The sequence below is a fragment of the Lutzomyia longipalpis genome, chromosome 1 (assembly GCF_024334085.1).
Source record: "Lutzomyia longipalpis isolate SR_M1_2022 chromosome 1, ASM2433408v1".
Classification (NCBI taxonomy): Eukaryota; Metazoa; Arthropoda; class Insecta; order Diptera; family Psychodidae; genus Lutzomyia; species Lutzomyia longipalpis.
Genome location: NC_074707.1, coordinates 34,801,563 through 34,821,637, shown reverse-complemented (window position 1 = coordinate 34,821,637; position 20,075 = coordinate 34,801,563). Strand labels below are relative to the sequence as shown.

The window sequence follows — 20,075 nt, the reverse complement described above, 5'->3', positions numbered from 1 at the left end:
AGAGCTTTAAAGTACATATCGATATACATCCTGTATTTGTCCATCTGAAAGCTCTCTCCTCGGATTTCCTGCTAAAGTTACAATTTTCTGCATTTTTCATTGAAAATGGAAATAAGTGGGTCAAATATTTTTATTAAATTTAATTTTTTTAAATTAATTTTTAATATTTGAGTTATTACTTCGTTTTTTTATTAATGTAAAATACCAGAGTGGTTCATGCGAGCTTTATACATACCATCAAGAGCATGACTATATTGAAATGATAGTTTTGAATAATTCAAACGGCGTCGAATGTATACGCTGAGGAATTTAGAGTGCCAAAGTTCTCAGTCAGACTTACTATTTGATACATAGGTACATGAAACATTTATGTATGTAAGCAAGTATGTATGGGAAGTAAAGTTGCAATTTTCGGAAGTTCAATGTGAATAATATATTACTGTGGCCTGTTATACAAATGGTTCATGAATGAATTTTAATAAATTATATTTTGTTACAAAGACATGGTAAATTTTAAATTTAACTAAAGGTAGGACTACTAAACATCAAAGAGAGAAATGAAAAATTGTCTAGGTCATGTTTGTTGCATATTTTTAATGAATGATTTAACTAAATGAATTAATTATTAAATAATCAAGAAAGCTCGAAATGTTAAAAGCTCAACGAGACGATAAAAGCTTGAAATAAAATAAAATGTTTTAACGGATTTTTTTTTATTATTTTTATTCTTAGGGAAAATTTAGTAGGTATATTGACGATACTAAATTTTAATTCGCCTATCTGGTTAAGACCATTAAGCATTTAAGGAAATCATTAGAGTACTTACTTCAGACAAATAAATTTTGATCGTGAGTTAGAGAAATGTAATTTTGAAAGGTAGTAAATTGAGATGAAGACATAAAATCTTTCCTGTGGCATATTTAAAATTACTCCACTTACGTGAGAGAATAAACATTTAATTCCACAAGGATGCTGAAAATTATTAAATTCCAGAACAAATAAAACATATGTAGGTATGGAGAGTCTTGTACAAATGGCGCAATATCACATGGGATTTTATTATATAGGGAATGCAAATTTTATATTTATTTATATGAGATAAGATGAATAAAGGTAGAGGTATTAAATTCCTATATAATTTATGCACAGCAGGGATAGAGTCAAAAAAGATTAAATTATTCACGATTCATTATTCGCATGAGGAGGGTTTAAGCAAATTGTCAAATTGTCTTTGTGTGTATAAAATGGTATTGAGTTAAGATTTCCCAAAGTCAATTTCTTATTTATAGAATACGAAATGCCGCCTTGTACCTTTCTTGTCGGATTTGGGTTTTGATGGTTGAAGTTTCCTTCTTCGAAAGTCATCCAGGAAGTATGTCCCGCACCTTTCTCGTGGTATGTGTGTGTGTGTTTCACCCTCATTTTTGCCAAGATTGAATTTCAGGAAAAACCACCCCCTCAACTAAATCCCTTGAATAAATTCAACCCTCAAATCTATGCAATCTCATGTATAATTAATGCATGAAATATTTATAACTAAGAGAGACCACCCCCCCCCCCTTCTCATTTTGCCCTTACAAAGTACAAGAGAGCTTCAGCTGAAGAGTGACCAAAGAGGAATACCCCCTGGGAGGAAAGTGCGAGCCAAGAGTTGGGAGGGAATGTGGAAAAGTCAAGGGGGATGGAAGCCTGCGCAAAAGCTCCCTGGAAGCTCTTAGCCAACATTCTTGATCTTCTCCACGTACATTTTGTATCTCCTCCCAGTGTTCACTCTCTTCCATACATTTCCGCCTGTTGGAAGCTCTCCAAGAGATTTTACTCTTTGTTTTTGTTATTTTCTCCACGCGAGGCTCTTAATTGGCTTTTTCTTCATTTTAATCATATTTTCCTCTTAACCATTCCCCCGTGTGATGGGGGCATATAAAGAAATATAAATAAAAAAAACACATTTAGAAATTCCTCACGACTTTGAGCATAAATTTTATTTGTTTATTGAATTCTTCTAATATTCATCTGCGAATGTGTGTGTGTGTCTGTCCTGCTGTTGCTACAATAAATTGAGAATTGGGGGATGGCGTGTGAGGTTGAATTTGTGGCGCGAAAGGGGTGTTGGGAAAATTGCTTTAGAGGTGGTTGTTAAGCCGTGACAATAAATGATTATAATTTAATTAATGTTTCTTAATTGCACAAAAATGGAATAAAAAAAATAAATAGAGAAAGCAGAGGTGTAATAAAACGAGACTCCTCGCGTGTTACTTAATCTAATGGATGTCGAAGGAGAGGCTCTTGCAGGTGGAAAAGGAACACCTGAAATTTATTGCTTCTCCACGTCTGGCACAATATTGTAGGCGCTGTACGCACGATTCGTCGCCCAATCCTTATTGTAACCCACATGCCCACCGTACGGGGGTCCGTAGGGATTGTAGCCCTGGTAAGAATTGTAGCTGACCTCTGCAAAAAAAAGGGCAGACCATTAGCAAATTACGCAATCATCCAGCTGGGGGTAATATACTGCCAAATTTTTATTACTTCAGCCATTAAAGCATTTTTTTTTTGTTCAAAAGGGCTCCGTTTTTATTGCCAAATCATTAAATGTTATCAGGGAGGATATGAGGATGAAATTTATCCTTCGAAGTTTTTTTTTGGGAAATGAGTGGATTTCCCAATGAGAATTTAGACATTAAAACTTCTCACATACCTTAAAACCACATTGAGGGGGTGGATGGTTAAAATCTGAATTTTCTGCCTTTTTTTTTATTAATAATTAAAATTAATTAAATTCGTTTAAAATTGATTTAATTATTAATATAGAAAAGGTCCTTAAAATTACATTCTATGTCTTCCATGGGAATTAAATGCAATTTAATGTAATTTATGTTTCATAATAGTTGAAAGCATAAAGGAAGTTCCTTGAGCGTGACTTGTTAGCATGTTAAATTAGTAAGTAAGGTGCACAATGATGAAAGCTCACCTGGTCCTGTCTCTGTCACGTGGCTGTGCGAATGCACGAGGTGTGGCTGCACTTTGCACAGTGTATTATTTCGCAGGAAATGAAAGAGGAGAGCCCCTCCTACGATGAGAAGGACCTGAATTACACCAATACCCAAGAGAATTGGCAGGAGGAGGACTTTGAGATGTGCCAATTTCAGCAAAATCGCCAGAGGGAATATCAAATTCAACTTCTTCCGCCGGATCCTTCGTCCTTCTGCAAGAGACATGAAGTAATTCAATGCTTTATATCCCTACATGAACATGGCGCAGCATAATTGGGTGATTTTTTTTTGCACAAGCCATAATGTAAAGCTCTAAAATTTATTATTCATTGAAATTCCACAGCGTTTTACATCGATAATGTGCATTTATTGCGGAATACCGTATACGTTATATGTAATACCGAAAAACTCAGCCCTGTGGGGAATTTCAATCTTTCCCATTACATTTTTTATTGAATTTCCTCCCGGAATGCTGGAGCTTCCGCAAAGACGTGCATTTTTAAACGTCCTCCGGAAATCTCTGGTAAATTCATATGTGCTATGGAGGAAGTTTCAGATATGAGGCAATTTGTAAGGAATGCACAAGTTAAATGGATTAATTTGTTATCAAAATGGTTTCATGGGATTACTCACTAAAATCCATAGGGATTTAATTCACACCGACTTACATTAAAAAGGTATATATATCTTCAAGTTCTCACCAAATGGATTTAACTCGACAATGAATGAGATTAGGAAGGAAAAATGGATTGTGGAATTCGCAGAATTCTATTCAAAGTGAGTCTTTTATAGGAGAATACGTCTATGTCTGTGGACAGAGATAATGGGAAGCAATCTGTCTCAATTTTCTTGTCCCACCGTCCCATGGGAAATTTAGCTCCCAATTTCCTTACAGCCACAAAAGCCTATATACACGGGAAAACACCTTTGACATTTATCCTCAAATGAAATTTACCTTCTCTTCCACCTCATACATAAATCTTATACTTATATAGGTACATATTATCTAATTTGTTGTATTCATCTTATCTTATATACCAAAATGTATAAAGAGGACTGCTATTGACAAACGTGGAAATGAAATTGGTGTATACACTGTATGTTCTGTATTATTAGTTGGAATTTAATTATCTTCTAGTTGGATATTTTTTTTTGTATTGAAATATTGTTCCTTTGAGAATAAGCAAGGTAATGAAATTCTTAAATCCAGTTTTGCTTTAATAATTTAGTAACATTTTTTTAAATAAATTTTTATGTTTTGATTTTTTTTAAAGAATTTATTTAATTAAGTCTTTTTAAATATAAAAAGTCTTTTTAAATATTTGAATTGAAACTCTTCAAAGTAATCAAGAAATTGTTCAAAAATCAACTTATAAATGTGACTCACCTGAAGTCTCATTATCATCCTCACTGGCAATTAATCGTGCCCCCTTCTCATTGTCAATCCCCAATCCAATACCGTGGAAACTGAGGAATGTATTGATGGATCTCTTGAAGAATTTAACTGCTTTCAAATACTCAGAATCACCTTTAAGGATCAAAAAAGATACAAATTTTAACTTAAGAAAATTGCAGGATTTCATCCAAAATTTTGAACTCACCTGCAAGTTGTCGTGGTTCCGAGAAAAGCTCCTCCTTTTCAGGGACTGAAAGCTGCACAAGGCGCACAGTATTGGCTGATTCGAGATTTGTATCGTGATCAAAGAGATTCATCCTTCCGGTGGCAATTGCCCAAATATAGCGAACTGTCCTATACTTGAGGCAGGTAAAGAACTTCTTGGAGGTGTAGCAGTCATTCTGTGTGGTGAGAACGTAGTCATCAGTCTTCTTCTCTGCCACAGCACACGCAATGGCGAATGCCAGAAACACCAACAGGCACTTGACTTTCATGATTCACTTTTTGGTGGCTTTTCGGGGGAATTTTCTTTTTGAGACAAAATGAGACACTCGCGCACAAATTTCGGTTAATCCTTTGGAGCGGTTTAGTGATGTGGAGTCATCTTTGCACGCGACGTACTGCCACTCGAGAGTTTCTTCACTGAAATAGCCGCATCCACCATCATCGGTGGCATTTTATATGAGAACGTAGTGTGTGCCTTCCAGGTCAGTGCAATGGTCAAATTGGTGCAATTGGCTATTGATCTCTCTTATTTTCCCATCGTGTACTCACAAATGCCGCGTGTATACGATAATGACCATGATGATACAGCATTAGCATATCTAATTGCTCCCATCCAGCAGTGGGACACGGAAGGTGCCCTCGGCAACAATAATCCATGTTGCTACGCATTATATCAGCCCCACCAAGCTCCGGGTTGTGCTTATCTTCTGCTGGCTGCATCAATGGTACCCCACAAGCACATCGGATGTCCGGTAAATGACACAACTACCAGACGACGGATTTTATTCACCGAGATGGAAAGTCAACTGGCCGGTGCTTGTACGTATACTGGGGGGAAAATGATGGGCTGTGAGAAGTGTCGGAGAGGCTCCTCATTAATTCTCACCCATGATTACTCCACTGACCCAATAATCTTCTTCAATCATGTCACACGATCCGGTGGCACAATTGGTTAATCATTGCTAATTACCAATCAATATCGATTCAAATGCCGCATGAACTCCGGCGGACAGCCCAAACCCCCATCGCATGCCGGAGCTACCGGGGCAAATTGCCAGCATATAAAACTTCCTCTTTTTGCAATCCTCGGGAAAATTGCCATGTGTACGCTAAAGTTATTGCAATTAGCAGCAGCAGCATAATTTCTGCCTTGGGTGTGATGGGACTAAAGCGAGTAAAAGAAAGATTCTCTTCTTCTCTCATTGCCAATTACCTTATTGGCCACCAATGTCTGGAAGATCCGCCAAGATCACTGTGTCACCATCCACACACAGTTCCTCTATTATTCTTTTTATTTCAATTTCTTATCTGTTTGATCGGAAAAGGTCGCACGCGATCGATATTTCGAAATAATATGCATCTAGAGGAAATTCTTAAGATTCTTCCGCATAATTACCTACATAGAATGTCTCATAAATAGGGAGATATTAAATGTCGTTCTTTGAGTACGTTTTTTAATATATATTTTTTTTTAATTTTTCCGAAATGATATGAATATTTTACAAGTACATTGATAAAATTCTCTGATTATTATTAATAATTTGCAAGGAATTTTATCATTTAATCTCGAAGCTTATGTTGTCTAACTTAGCTAATGATTTTTAACTAATTAATTAATCTTTTAATTTTTAAATTATTTTTTTCTGCGTTCAGTAATATTTTTTATCGTGTTTTGAACGTTTTATGATTTTTTTTCTTTAAGTATTCTCAAACATAATTAATAATTCCTAACAAACTTCTAATTTTTCCTTCAACTTTTAGCAATGGAGGCGCCTAGTAGTCGCTGGACTTCTGAATTTCACAGTAAAATAAACCAGTTTAGCAGTGGAGACGCCCGGTCATCCAATATTTGTTTCATAAGTTCGTTGCATAAATTTCTAAAGCAGTTTGCACAATAAAAATGCAATTTATGTGACAATAATCTCTGATAAAATTTGAATATGAAAATTTGGCATAATTCCAAAATACGACGAGGAATATTTCACATTATTTCTCGAGTATTTGCTCACGACAAAGTTTTCAGGACTTTGTGCAATCTTCCTATGTATGTATCAATAAACCAATATTGTTGTCAGTTGCAGAGATTTTAGCTTCATTTTCCATTCTGTATTTGTCATCATTTTGCTTAATTTCTTCACCAGCATAATTGATGGAAGAAAATGTTTAAGAAAATCAATTATAGTAAAATTGCAACAAGAGGAAATAATTATTCTCAAAATTTAATTGAAGTTGGGAGAACTTTCATAATTCTGATTAACTCAATTACTTAAAAATTCTGAAAGTAATTTGCAAGTTGCCCACTTCCTTGAGATGAACTTTAGCAATAAAAAACAATAAAAGTTTTTTTTTTCAATACTCTTTAATAACATATTGCATTATGTTCTATACACAGTATCCTCGCGCGTATAAATAAATTGTTCATTTAAGAGTTGGATCCGAGGAAAAAGTCAGCTTTTCATCAAAATATTACAAATAGTTTTACATGTTTTACATACAGAAGTGATAAAAAAATGAAAATAATCAAACTCTTTTACCATTTTAGCTTTTTTTTTTTTAACAATTATATCTTTCTAGCGAATATGAAAATATTTTTTAATCTCTCTCAGGAAGAAAGGATCTGCGATGTTGCAAGAAAAAATGTGGTGGGAGTTCCTCTATGTTTTTATGGGGAATTTCAGTAGGCAATCTGGGAGATGCTGGGGGGGGGACATAAATGGTCTCTTTGGGGGGTTGAGGAAGGAGGAATTTTGCCGAAATTGTACATTGAAATGCGCTTTACATGAAGAACTCCTCGGATGAATTGGAGAGCGGCAGTCACGTGCGAACGGGCCTATCGAGAATGGAGATCTCTATCACACGGAGTCCCCTGTAGGTTGGGTCGGTGATTTGGAGACCCCGCGGGTTGTAGATCCTCTCATTTTGGGAGACAATGTATTTGGATACTTTTCTCAAGCACTGCAATCAGATAAGCACAAAGATTAAGATAAGATTTTCCGGGATTTGTTGGCCACCTCCTGACTCATCCAGTACCTTCTCGTAGTGTGTCTCGGTGCAGATGTAGTTCAAGTATGCTGTGATGCAGGCTAGACAACCCTCGCAGTAGGTACTGCAGGTACCCTTCTCAGCTTCCGCAAAGTACTCATTCAGCTTATTGATTGTCGTCTCAAACGAATGTTTATCAATCTGCAAAGAGATCAGGAAAAGTTTATGCCAAATCTACAAAGTACCCCAGAAGAATCACTGAGGAGGAAGTACTCACGCGACTTTCCAGCTCTGTAGGGAAGCGTGTCTGGAATTTTACAGCAGTTCCATCACTGTAGTCACGCTGAACGAAGACTTTCATGTAATTATTGGCCAGAGCAGGAGTTCCTGGTTGTGCTTGAGACATCTTCTCTTCCTCCACTTTTAGTACTTCTGATTGATGCAAATCTTCCACCACACGTTGTTCCCTAAAGTTAGTCACTCACTCCCGCAGAGCCACCACCTAAAATTGCACTTTTCACACCTTTTTGCTAAATTTTCACTTTTCAGCTAATTTTCTCAAATTATTTTGCACAAAATGTCACGTACTACACTGAAAAAAATGTTTAAAGTGAGTCTTGGTAATACGAAATGGTCGTTGGTACACTGTTAAAATAAGGTAGGGATATTTTCTTGGAATGTAGTCAATCACTGAAAATATTTAGAAAATGACGTATCCTGGCAATTCAAACTTAAAGAATTTTTTTTCATTTTTAATAACATTAAAACCAAACCAAAAAATCAGGTTGAAGAAAACACGCGGCTTAACCATTTTATTCGCACCTTTTTTTGCAGTGCATCCAACTAAAAACGCTCTGCGGCCTCTGCGGCTCACACCAAACTGGAAAGCGCGCCAATTCATTCCAGGCATTCCAGTCATCCCGCCTCTGAATGGAAGAAAAACGTGATTGAAGATGAAAAAAAAACTCCAATTCACGACTTTCTGATGAAGATGCCCAAAAAAGAGATGAATTAGGAGGCAATCTGAAAGCCCATGTCTATCATTAGTAATCCGCTTTGTAGTGCACGGGTGTCAATCATATCAGCTGCCCAGGTCAATTAATAACTCAGCCATTGGTGCGCAGTGAGATACAAAAAGGTACTTCAATAAGGTTTCCGTGTCATATCACCGAGTTTAATCGTTCAACATGAGGGGCAACTACTTAATTTCCCTGCCTAAACAAATTCCATCTCTCTCTCGTGTGGAGATCAAAGAAAAGCAAAATGAACTGCTGAAGATCACTTCCTATTTCTGCGACCGCTCTTGCTGATCAGTCAAGGTGAAGGTGCTCTCACAGAGGGTACACTCGCATTCTGTCCTCGTAACCTGGATAAAATCATTTTTGCTCTTGTGGAGCTTCTAGGCACTCGAAATATTTCAAATATCCAAATACAAAGCATGGTGGATGCGCTGAGAGGTTTATCATTTTGCAAATTAACAGGCAAATGTTAGGGCATTGAATAAATATTTAAAAATTGAAAAATTTTATACAGTTCATATTTAAAAACTAAAATATTACAAAAATATTCTAATTTATTTTTCAATAAAATGGTTCATCAAAGAATTGGTTCAAAGAATTGTTTGTTTTTTAGTGAATTAAATGCTGTTTCATTATACCCCATTGGAGGGGTAATTTGAAACATTGTTTTTTTCAATTATTTTCAAGGAGCTTATGTTTCTTCTCTATTAAATTAGTTAGTTTAAAGTTTAATTACTTCACAATTATCATTTTCCTAATTGAATTTAATCCATGCTTTGCAAGCGGCCGCTGCCGTCTTAGTGTTGAATTATAATTTCCAAGACGCAATAGGGGAAAAACTCTTCCAGGATTCTTTTTCTTTAATTTTTATAAAAAGGAAATCTTAGTTATGTTTTTTCGGTTTTTTCCGACGCATATATTAGTTGGTGTTCCACTTCGTGGCCAACACCAAGTATTTTTAAAATTATTTCCAAGAAACGTTCGTTCTTGAAAATCAGTCAAGCCGTCTAGCCAATACTCAGTTCCAAAATAAAAAAAAATGTTTTAAAATTTTAACAAATATTCGGTTGTGGGTTTTAAATCCCCAAAATTATTGCCTCTTGTCTTGCATAAATTTTTTTAAAAATTCAAATAAATTTAGAAATTATCACAAATAAATGATCAAAATGAATTAAAACGATTTACACATATTAAAGTCATTGAGTATATAGCTCCGGTATAGCTCTTCTTCATTCTCTTACTCTATTTCACACAAGACTTACCATTTTATTAAGAAGATTTTAATCTTCTAAAAGAAATATTAAGACAACGAGAATTAACATAATTTTTTCAGTTAATGCTTTAAAGTGCCTTTGGATGAAATTGCAATTTTTCTCTTCGTACTGATTTTTCAAAACAATGGAAGAAAATATATTGGAAATTTTATCAGTAAAAGTACGTGATATGGCTAATCTATTTTTGTATATAAGTCTACCTATATATGTATGTATGTACGTAATGAGGGCGTCTTGTGGTGGTTCAGAGAAATGATTCAACAAACTGTGAGCATAATATTGTCGATTGAGATACCTCCTTGATGGATAAATTACACGTTTAGAGCGTGGAGGAGGTAGAAGTTGGGTAGACTGTCGATCAAATATGCAATTCGACAGACTACCGTGTTAAGCCATGTGAAGACACATTATTTGGTCATCGTGGAGCATAAACGGTTTTTCTTCAACATTCGGGTATGTGCCCCACCGGAGAAGAACGACGACTTGGACGATCGTGATCACCACGCGATCTCTCGATTGCATTCAACTCTCATTGCCGCGCACTATCTTTATTCACCTGCAGACTACCACTCTGTGTGGAGTTGAGCTGGCACGTTGAGCCACATTGCGCACGGCAGTTCACTACAGTAAACCCGATGTCATATGATCTTCGTGGAAGAGATCAGTGATCAGTCGCGAACTTTTAGGGCGATTTATTCGTTTGTGGATTTTTTTTCGGGACTATCTGTGTTCTTCTAAGAAGTGATTAAAGTGTTTTTTTTGTGCTTGGAAAGGTGCGATCTTTTAGTATCAACAACACTCTCTTGTGGATTAATAAACCTATAATATGCCCATCATTTGTGATTTTTTCCTCAATTACTAATCACCAGCCAATTAATCATCATCCCAGGCGGTGCTTGCTTGTTAGAATAACATCTGTGGATGGAATGTTGTGGTTGGTAAAGTGAAGGTAAAATTTTTGCAATTCAATGTTCCTTCATCTTCCCATGCTAAAGAGTGAATTGACACACTTTTTCACCTTTTCCATCATCAAATTATTCGCGTATATACGATCGGGCAGGGCAGAAGAAGCGGAAAAAAAATAGTTTTGCTTACAATGAAAATGTTGAGACACTATGGAGAGTGTTATGCAGATATTCTTCCGGCAGTGGTTCATAAACACGCACCATTTCAATTATGTTTATTCACCCGAGTGCCACACAAGATTGAAAATGGTGATGACCCACATTTTGGTCCACAAGGAGGTACATATTGAAAGTTGGTGTGTGTCTTTCTCTCTCTCATCTTCCGTGAATTTTTATTTACTTGAATAATTTTCGGGTTGCTTGTAAACGTGTTATGATCGCGACCTACGTCTACATTTTGTGCGTGGCTAATAGGTAGAGGTCTCTTCGCCAAAGAGAGCTCCATCACTGAATATAATACACAGAGTGAAATTATAGCATTTTTTCTCTCCTCTTTTCTTGCAAGACATGTTAAAAGAAACCTACATCAGCAATGAAGTAAACGATCATTGCTGGTCCAACATTGAGTACGGACAAGTCAATGAGGTGTGCATTGAAGAGGGTTTCGTAGTGAATTTCACGACTGTGCATCGCGATCTTCTGCCAATTTGGTGATCTTTCTTTCTTCTTCCACTTTCAATGTACCAACAACCGCAAAAATTACCACCTCTCATCTTTCGCACCTTTTTCCCCACACAACCTTTCTACCTGTTTGTGCAAGAAAAATTAAATTGCTTTCAACAAAACACCTTTAAACAGAAGATTTAAATTTTTTTTCACCTAATCCTATTGAATCAATTTGATCTCCTCTGTTTCAGTGAATCTTGTGTGTGCAAACACGAAAGATCATGGAGAAATTTGCAAAGAAGTGGATCATTCTACTCAGTGGAGCCTCCTCAGTGATCACCTCACTATTATTTTCTGGCATCTATTGAATTGTGCTCCAATTGCACACAATTGAACAACACAAGCAACGAAAAAAAATATTATTCTTCACTCTTTGCTGGCTATTTATGTGCAGTGTATGTGCGCAAGATAAGCAGAGGGAAATTTTTCTTCTTCTCCACATGCACAAAAGATGATGAGGATGAAAAATATTATGCCACTTGGTCGACTTTCTGTGCTTATCGCGGTGACACTTCTTCACTGGGTCGCACCATCTCACGCCAGCGAACGTGATGGCGGCATTGTGGCGAACGCCAAAAGTGAAAATGCCACCACGATCACGGTACAGCGGGAGAGTCTGCATCAACTGGGAAATATGCTCATAGACTGGGCAGACAAGTCACTGCGCCATGGTCACATTGATGTGCTTCCTGGTGTCACCATTGAGAGAAATCACAGCGTACCGCGCACCGAGGCGCGATCGCACAGCACCGTGGAACAGCGACTGCGTGATTTTGCTGATAGTTGCGTCATAAATGTGGATGTGGGACGTGCACTTGGTACGGGCCGGATATTCTTCTTCAAGGGCCTCAAGAAGATGATGTGGCCCCTCTTTATTGGCCTCCAAGTCGTCAAGACAGCCCTTTTGGCGCTCTTCCTGCCCAGTCTCATTGGATCACTGGGGAAGATCGTGGGAAAAGGTACAAAACTTCTCACAGCATTCATTCTATTCTAATGCACAAATGTGATCACCTCCACTCCTCCCCAATCGTAGGTTTATCGTCGGTGTCGTCTTTTGGGCAACCACAAGAACCAGTTGAAGATCTGGAATTCAAAGATAATACCTATTTAGACAATGAGAGTAGCTACTCAACGGGGGCAGGAAATGGTGGAATGACTACTAGTCAGAATGGTGGAACGACTTCTTATATGCAACAAGGTAAAAAACAAAATTACATAATTTCTTTCTTCTTCCCAATAGAACTCGCTTCTCTCGCATGAATTGGATGAGCTATTCAGTGTCTGGTTTAATTTAATTCAAGATGTTGTTGAGTGAGGTGTTTTGTAAAATTCATCTTGAACTTGATCTTCACGATTTAAGTATTTCCAATTATAATTAATCTTTCTCACACTTTTCGGGTTTATCGAACGTTTTTTCTCACACAATTATTTATGGATTAAATTAAACTTTTTATGATCTATTTTTAGGATTCGCTTTAACATTCAAAAATCAAAGAATGTTCTATTTATCAAAAAAAAAAGATCAAAAATATTCTAAATTTTTAAATCTTTTGCTGATTATAAAAACGAAATTATGAAAGTACTAATTTTTAAAGCCACGCGTAAAAATTTGATATTTATAATTTATATAGCACAACCGTTGTTATTAAATTAATTAATTATTTTTATACTTTTTTCATACAAAATTTATATTAGATTATGATTTCTTTTCGAGTTTTCAAAGCAACAAATGAATTTGTATAAATTAAAAAATATATAAAATTAAGTTTTTTACAAAGGTAGGTATACTCGGAAAATCATTTAAACGTATTATAAAATTCTAAAGTAAAATAAGTTCTTACGAACAAAACAAATTATTATATTGACTGTTTATTCTAATTACATAAACATGTTACATTTTGTGTAAAATTATATATCAATTTAATTTCTTTTTTTAACAACGAAGTATTCTCTTGATTTGAAAACTAATTTAACCCTGGTTTTCCCTATTTTGCGTTTTATCAAATAAAGGAGAAACTTTAGGAAATTTTTAAATAAATTGGATTGCTTTATTTAACAAATCTAAGCTACTCCTTCATTATTCCAACTTATATATTTGAGAGTGCGTTACATTTTAATTAATTGAGTAAATTGTGGATGAATTGTGGATAAATTGTGCTACAATATTAATTATGACACGCAATGTTCGCACGCAGAGAAAATCTGCATGATTGTAAACCCAAATTCCCCCCAAAAAATATGCAATAAACTAGATTAAAACACTGTTCTTCGTCAATTAATAATCTTATGTTGTTTGGAACGGAAATTCATTCGTTTGTAGTTTTTTTTTTACCAAAGGCGTTAATTTGTCATTCAAATATGAAAAGTTTCTACTTTTTTTCAGTAGGGCTCATAAAAGCAACTGTTGGCATACAAAGTTAAGTGTGTAGAAAACTAAATAAACATTTTGGATTTCAATAATGAGAAGAAGAAGAAATATTAATAAAAATATCTCTTTCTCTGTTGCGCGGAAATTTATTAGGAAGCTTCTGAAAATTGTCTCATAACTATGCCTTTAGGTTGTAAAATAAATAATTTAGCTCAAGAGGATTTTAGAAAAAAAACGAAGTGAAAATTAATTTCTATTTTATAACGCAATTTTGGGAAGATTTTGGAATTTTTTTTAGAGATGTGAAGTGAACAAATCAATTCTTTGTTCTTTTTGTAGTCTATCTGTAGGTCAGAGATATTTTCTTAATAGGAAAATATATGACTTTTTGATTGGGTTTTAGTGTCTATTAATAAAACTTGTTGATTATGTATAGTAGGAGTGGTGCTTTTGCTAAATTGTGCTTAAATAATTGCAATTTATGTTTATCTCGTTCATAAACGATGTAATTGATTTATGTAGAGTTAAATTAAAAGTAAAAGGTTATTTTGTTGTTCACCCAGTGAGATGTTTCCGTAGTTCCCATGTTTAAATCTTCAAGCAATCTTCCAAGCTATTGTGTGACAAAAATTGGCGTGATGAGAAAGTTCTCTTTTCCCCATAAGTGAATGAAAAATCGTGTATTTTTAGGTGGTGGAGAGAGTTATTTTTTTTTATTTTGTTATTTGTGCATTATCTCCTTTAATGTGCAAAATTCTTGAGAAAGTAAATAAAACGTAGAAATGATTGTTAATTATCGCGTAAGTTACAAATAGCTGACCTCAACAAGGTGTTGCATCTTCATCGACGTATCGACAGATTTCAATGCATTTTCTCATTACAAGAAGATTCTCTCTCTCTTTCTTTGTACGTATAGTGGATCCACGAGGTATTTTAAAATGAAATCAAAAAGAGAAAATTACACGGTAGTTAATGCATGTGAAAAAAAGTTGATGATTGGTTTTAATTGCAATTTCAATCATTCATGCCTCTTTATGTCTCTTCTGTTTATAAATATTTTATTTATATTTATTTTATTTTTAGATAATAAATACGGAAATGGACTTTACGATGGAGCTACGTCTGAGACGCAGAATAGTATTGTAAAGTTCGGTCCGCATGGTCAAAAGGTGTCGTACATGATGTCACCTGATGGAAATTACTACTCAAAGTATCACAACAGTATGATGTCAGCCAAGAGAGATGATTTTAAGATCTTCCACGATATCCCGGCATCGTCAATGCTACTCACGAATTACGATCCCTTCTACAGCCCCCTGCTGTCACGTCTCGATGCCATATTCCAGCAGTTGGGCCTAGGAACGGGTGAGGAGGCATGTCGGCAGAAGCTTGTGTGCCTCATGTATGCCAGTCCGGCCAAATATGCACCCTACAGCAACCTCATTTCTGCCCAACTGAGTAGGTGAGTGCCCCAATGACTCACTGACTGATTGCAAGTTCAGTCCGCGAGCTTATTATTCATCGTCGCTTTTTATGGTCGAGAGGAGATATCTCTTTCGGGGAAATGTCTCTCTTTTTTTTAACTCACTCGAAAAAAATGCCCACCAATTGATTCCATTCCGTCAGATCTTCGTTTTTTTTAGCATGTCGTGCCAAATTTCTTCACGGGAAATACTTTAAATGAGAAAGTCTCACAAAATGATACACGAATGAATGAAATAATTATTATATCACAGATTTATACTCCAATTAGCATTTTATTATGATTAATTTATGTGCAGCTTTAGAATTATTATTATGCTTGTTCTATGCTTGGGCTATGCTGCTTCTGTATGGATGAGAATGGTATGCTAATACTCTGGGAAATAATTAGATAGGAATGCGATTAGGTTATAAATATTGCTTTGGGCGTCAAGAACCTTGGTAAGAACCCTTATTTTCTCAAGAAATTATTTTGAATTAATCATTAATTATTTTAATATTATTAAATCTTGTTTTTCCTAAAATTAAACAACAGAATTGTTAGATCTATGCCACAGATCGCAAGAATCAAAAAAAAGTTTTCCCTGCCATCTCAACGTGAATTTTCTTGAGTCTTTCTAACAGTTTGAAAAGCTCTTTAAAAATCAACCAAAGGAAAGTTGAGAAAGTTTGATTAACTATGTATATTGTATAGGTATTATTCTTTAAGAAAGTATAAATATATTTTTTTTAAATATTTAAAAAAAATCATCACTAAATCAAAATTAAATTACAAATAATTGATATTCAAATGGAGATACAATATATATTTTAATTAAATGAAAAAAAAATTGGAAGTACATGAACAGTACATACTATATAAATATTCCATGATGATTCATAATGATTCCATAATGGTTAAAAAGTGAAAATTTATAAATAATCTAGGAATTCACATTGGAAAATTAAAGAAAATTTACTTAATTTTTGATGCTTCATTGGTATTTTTTTCTTATGGTAAAATAAGAGAGCTTATTTCGCTTATTTCAAGAAAGGAAGAAGAAAGCACTGTAAGTCCTAAACATTTTTTTTGAGCAAGGTTTTCTCAAAATTTTCGGAGCTTTTCCCAATTGAAAGTAGGATGTCTTTTTAGCTTTTTTTCTAAATGCATTTTGAGCCCCAATAACTTTTCTTGTCTGATGTACATACACATATGTTTTCTGTTGATATCATGACAACAACAAAATATGAATGGTCTCCTTTGAACTTCAAACTCAATGGGAATCAGTTTATGAATATTTAAAATGCAAGTTCTTTTTTTTAGAATAAAAAGATACATTGTGTTTCTTTATTTCAAAAACTGATGAAAATAAAATGCATAAGTTAAGTTGTCTTACCATCAAAACCTTCTTTCTTCCACCGCTCCATTTAAGTGGATGCCACAATAAAAGAAGCTTTTCTGTATTAAGATGTCTGCGCATGCATCTTGCGCATATTTTCATTAAATTCTTGTGCCTAATATGAGAAGATTGTAATCGCATTATTACAAAATTAAATGAGAAAATGCAGGGAAACAATTTTGTATAAATTCATTGCAGCTTGATTAACCACAACCATTTACTGCTTTCTCAAAAGGAACTCATCAATTTGTTAGTTCTCTTGAACGCTTTGTTTCTGTGGTTAGCAATCCACAACGAATTTATTTGATAAAATGAACATACTGTGAGATTTTATCGAATTTCACTCTCATCATCACTTTCGGCGCCAATTACTTTAGGTGCTACACATTTCCGTCACTATCCCACAGAGCTCTTTTAATACATTGTTGTGGTACTTGCGGCATGGTTCTTTTTGATTCTCTCAGTTCTCTCTCAACTTTAATTACATACTTTTTTTTTTAAAAAGCTTCTAATAATGACTCTTGATTAATATCTCCTGTCTGTTTTTGTATTCTTCCCAGGGAATTAAATGAACTGAAGAAGCCGACGTCGGACAACCCGGATATAATGCGCTTCTTCAAGTACATGAAAGCGGCCAAGGATGGTCAGGATGGGGTCAATTGTGATATGACAAATCGCGATTGTATTGATCTCAAAGACAACACAAGTCCAGCAATGATTACAACATTCAATGACATCAACAAATTGGTTCAAGCGAGAAAATTGCATTGATTCAAAGAAATTATGCAGACGGGGGCGGGATAGACTCAGCTGGATTTTTTTTGAAACTGATTTGTGTGTCTGGAAGTTTCTGAAAATTAACGTGCTGATGAACAAGAAGAAACCACAAAATGCATTGTAAAGGCAATTCGATACCATTGACAGTGATTTTTGCTTATTATGTTCCATGTAATTACTCAACGTATGCGCTCCATTTAATTCAGTGTGCAATTTTACTTTAATCGGAATTCAATGTTATATAATTTGTGCTATATAGAATGCGTCTTATGAGACAAAGAACATTTCGATATAAAAAAAACTCTAATTGCAATTTAATAAGTGAAATAGTATAGAATTCACGAAGTATGCATACCTGAATTTTTTTTATTCAATTCGCGGTTAATAAAGTGTGTGTGTTAACGGGAATAATTTTCTCCTCTCTAGACCATTTTCTTTAATGTAGTGCATGTGAGACTGATGACATGTTGGTGTAAATATATTAAGAAGCAAAAAAAGGAGGAAATAAAGAACACCCAGCTGATGGAGAGATAAATTCTTACGTGTGGATCTGAAGAAGTTTAATATTTTTGGTGTTGGACCACGACAAAAAAAATAGACCAACACTTGGACTCAAATTAGATTAATTAATGGGGTAATGTGTGGGGAGATGGGAAATGATTTCTTTCATGTTAAATAGTTTATTCGTGTAGTTTAGCTTTGAGTATATAACGTCTCAAAAAAGGAAATTATACTCATTCGGAGATTGTAATTTATTTTTATTTATTTTTCTTCAACAACTCTTAATAAATAGTTTGTAGCCATCGAGATTTGGACTTTTATTTATTGCTTCCCTGCCTCCGGGAAATTGTACCTAAGCTTAATGTAGCTGCGGTATGTAGCAGTGCCTGGATGAATGCTGTGATGGATGGAGTAAGCTCTGATGAAGGAAATATTTCATTTTCTAATTTAAGGAAGGAGATCCACGTGAAGATCTCAAAGGAATGATGACCTATATTTGAAGGAAATCGTGCAGAAGGAACTATTAAGGATAAAATGTACTGGTAAGCTGACCAAGCTTACGAGAGCTGTGTTTCTTTCAGTGTACCAATTTTGTGAGAGCAAACTAGAACGCGAATTTGTTTAAATACATGCAAAATCGGGAAAAGTTGAAAAGTCATACCCCAAGAAATCTTTAAAACGCCATATCTCGGGAACGGCTCCATAGATTTTCGAGTTTGAGCTATCGTTGGAAAGGTCTTAACCTCAACTATAATATAATAAAATGTAAAGTAAATCGATAATGGCATTTTCGAAATATTCGAGTTCGAAATTTTCGAAAATTTTGATTTTGACTTTAGCGCCTCTCGCGGTCATTTCTCGAAGTTGCAATGTTCTACACATTTGTATGGCTTCACGAAACTTTTCATTTGCACTTGAGTTGATCAAAATCGGACTTGTAGAACCCGAGATATGACATGCCAACTTTGGAAAGCTATATCTCGAGAACGGAGACATAGATTTTCTTCATTTTTGGCATGGAGCTAGATAATATGGTGAGCTATAACATATCAAAAAATGAAGCAAATCGATAATGGCGTTTTCGAGATATTCATCGAAAACTCATCGAAAATTTTGTTTTTGATTTTTGGCCCCCTAGCGGTCACTTTTGAAACTTCGGATGTTCTAGAGAGTTGTAGGGCTTGTTGAGAGCTTTCATTTGAGCCTGGGTTGATCTAAATCGGTCAAGCCGTTTTCGAGTTATGATCGATTTTCGATAAAAAATTGTGGCGACCATATTGACTAAACGGCTTGACCGATTTTCAAAAATGAGGTATCGTTGGAAAGCTCTTGATGTCCCCTACAACATATAAAAATTTCAGATTTTTAGCTATTACAGGGGCTGAGATATATCGAAAACAAAATTTTGAGGTTATTCAAAATGGCGGACGCGGTGGTGGGGGGGTGGATATGACCTCATAATCGGATGTCTTCCGGTCGATATTTAAACTTTGCCGTTTACCGCAAGTCTCTATCTATCACCGTTCTCTCGCAATTTAGTGTTATACTCCGGACGGCCGGCCGGCCGGAAAAAAAAAATTTTTGGCGCATACGTTTTTTGGAATGTGGGGACCCTAATTCGTGCTCATCCCAAGTTTGAGCCCGTTCTGACGACTTTCGATTTTGCTCGGTACACAAAAGCTGTGTCTGAAAGAAACACAGCTAAAATTGAATATTTAATATTTTGTTTATTTTTTTTGACTTCAAGGATCAAGTTAAAAAAAATTATGCTTTTACATTATGAGGGAACTATGATTACCCTGTGTGTCTATCTAAGGAATATTTTTATTTAATCTTTATGTTCTATTTTTGAAATAAAATAAAATTATAGGCAAGAAAATTATTATTATTGAATTATTTGATTATTTCTCTTTAGAGTTCTCATAGAGAAAAGAATAACAAAATAAATGTGAATATTTAATTTTCTTCTTGTTGAACAGAAATATTCTTCAGTTAATAACATTTTTCAGATCTTTAAATTAAAATAAAGTCTGTTTTAATAAAAGCGT

At 35.0% G+C, this 20,075-nt stretch overlaps 4 protein-coding genes across 6 annotated transcripts in view; 2 read left to right on the top strand and 2 right to left on the bottom strand.

Moving 5' to 3' along the window:
• Positions 1–1,948: 1,948 nt before the first annotated feature.
• On the bottom strand, positions 1,949–5,042 carry LOC129786276 (uncharacterized). Its single transcript, XM_055821175.1, has 4 exons — positions 4,595–5,042; positions 4,381–4,521; positions 2,972–3,205; positions 1,949–2,451 (listed from the first exon to the last, which is right to left on the bottom strand). The coding sequence occupies exons 1-4, from the start codon at positions 4,881–4,883 to the stop codon at positions 2,315–2,317; spliced, it is 801 nt and encodes a 266-aa protein (XP_055677150.1). The 5' UTR covers positions 4,884–5,042; the 3' UTR covers positions 1,949–2,314.
• Positions 5,043–6,954: 1,912 nt separating this feature from the next.
• LOC129786288 (golgin subfamily A member 7) lies at positions 6,955–8,213 on the bottom strand. Its single transcript, XM_055821189.1, has 3 exons — positions 7,874–8,213; positions 7,645–7,797; positions 6,955–7,569 (listed from the first exon to the last, which is right to left on the bottom strand). Exons 1-3 carry the CDS (start codon positions 8,000–8,002, stop codon positions 7,429–7,431), a joined length of 423 nt encoding a protein of 140 aa, XP_055677164.1. The 5' UTR covers positions 8,003–8,213; the 3' UTR covers positions 6,955–7,428.
• Positions 8,214–10,428: 2,215 nt separating this feature from the next.
• LOC129786264 (uncharacterized) lies at positions 10,429–18,335 on the top strand. 3 transcript variants are annotated; one of them, XM_055821157.1, is made up of 6 exons: positions 10,440–10,662; positions 10,759–10,838; positions 11,712–12,479; positions 12,554–12,718; positions 14,972–15,350; positions 17,310–18,335. In XM_055821157.1, exons 3-6 carry the CDS (start codon positions 11,972–11,974, stop codon positions 17,518–17,520), a joined length of 1,263 nt encoding a protein of 420 aa, XP_055677132.1. In that variant the 5' UTR covers positions 10,440–10,662; positions 10,759–10,838; positions 11,712–11,971; the 3' UTR covers positions 17,521–18,335. The 3 variants fall into 3 exon arrangements, with proteins under 3 accessions (XP_055677135.1, XP_055677132.1, XP_055677133.1); XM_055821160.1 differs by lacking the exon at positions 10,759–10,838 and having other exon boundaries at positions 10,429–10,662; XM_055821158.1 differs by lacking the exons at positions 10,440–10,662; positions 10,759–10,838 and adding an exon at positions 11,301–11,504.
• LOC129786261 (transcription factor cwo) overlaps positions 13,879–20,075 on the top strand; it is a 201,588-nt gene continuing 195,391 nt past the window's right edge. Inside the window, exon 1 of the mRNA XM_055821155.1 lies at positions 13,879–13,885. The gene's annotated coding sequence lies outside the window, so the exon portion shown is untranslated. The remainder of the gene's footprint in view (positions 13,886–20,075) is intronic.

Coding starts and splice junctions, on each gene's coding strand:
- LOC129786264 (XM_055821160.1), top strand. CDS start 11,972: ATGATGAGGATGAAAAATATTATGCCACTTGGTCGACTTTCTGTGCTT. Junction 12,719..14,971: donor GACTTCTTATATGCAACAAG/GTAAAAAACAAA, acceptor TTTTATTTTTAG/ATAATAAATACGGAAATGGA. Junction 15,351..17,309: donor ATTTCTGCCCAACTGAGTAG/GTGAGTGCCCCA, acceptor TATTCTTCCCAG/GGAATTAAATGAACTGAAGA.
- LOC129786288 (XM_055821189.1), bottom strand. CDS start 8,002: ATGTCTCAAGCACAACCAGGAACTCCTGCTCTGGCCAATAATTACATG. Junction 7,798..7,873: donor CTACAGAGCTGGAAAGTCGC/GTGAGTACTTCC, acceptor ATCTCTTTGCAG/ATTGATAAACATTCGTTTGA. Junction 7,570..7,644: donor CCGAGACACACTACGAGAAG/GTACTGGATGAG, acceptor ATCTGATTGCAG/TGCTTGAGAAAAGTATCCAA.
- LOC129786276 (XM_055821175.1), bottom strand. CDS start 4,883: ATGAAAGTCAAGTGCCTGTTGGTGTTTCTGGCATTCGCCATTGCGTGT. Junction 4,522..4,594: donor GGAACCACGACAACTTGCAG/GTGAGTTCAAAA, acceptor TGATCCTTAAAG/GTGATTCTGAGTATTTGAAA. Junction 3,206..4,380: donor GGATGATAATGAGACTTCAG/GTGAGTCACATT, acceptor TGTCTCTTGCAG/AAGGACGAAGGATCCGGCGG.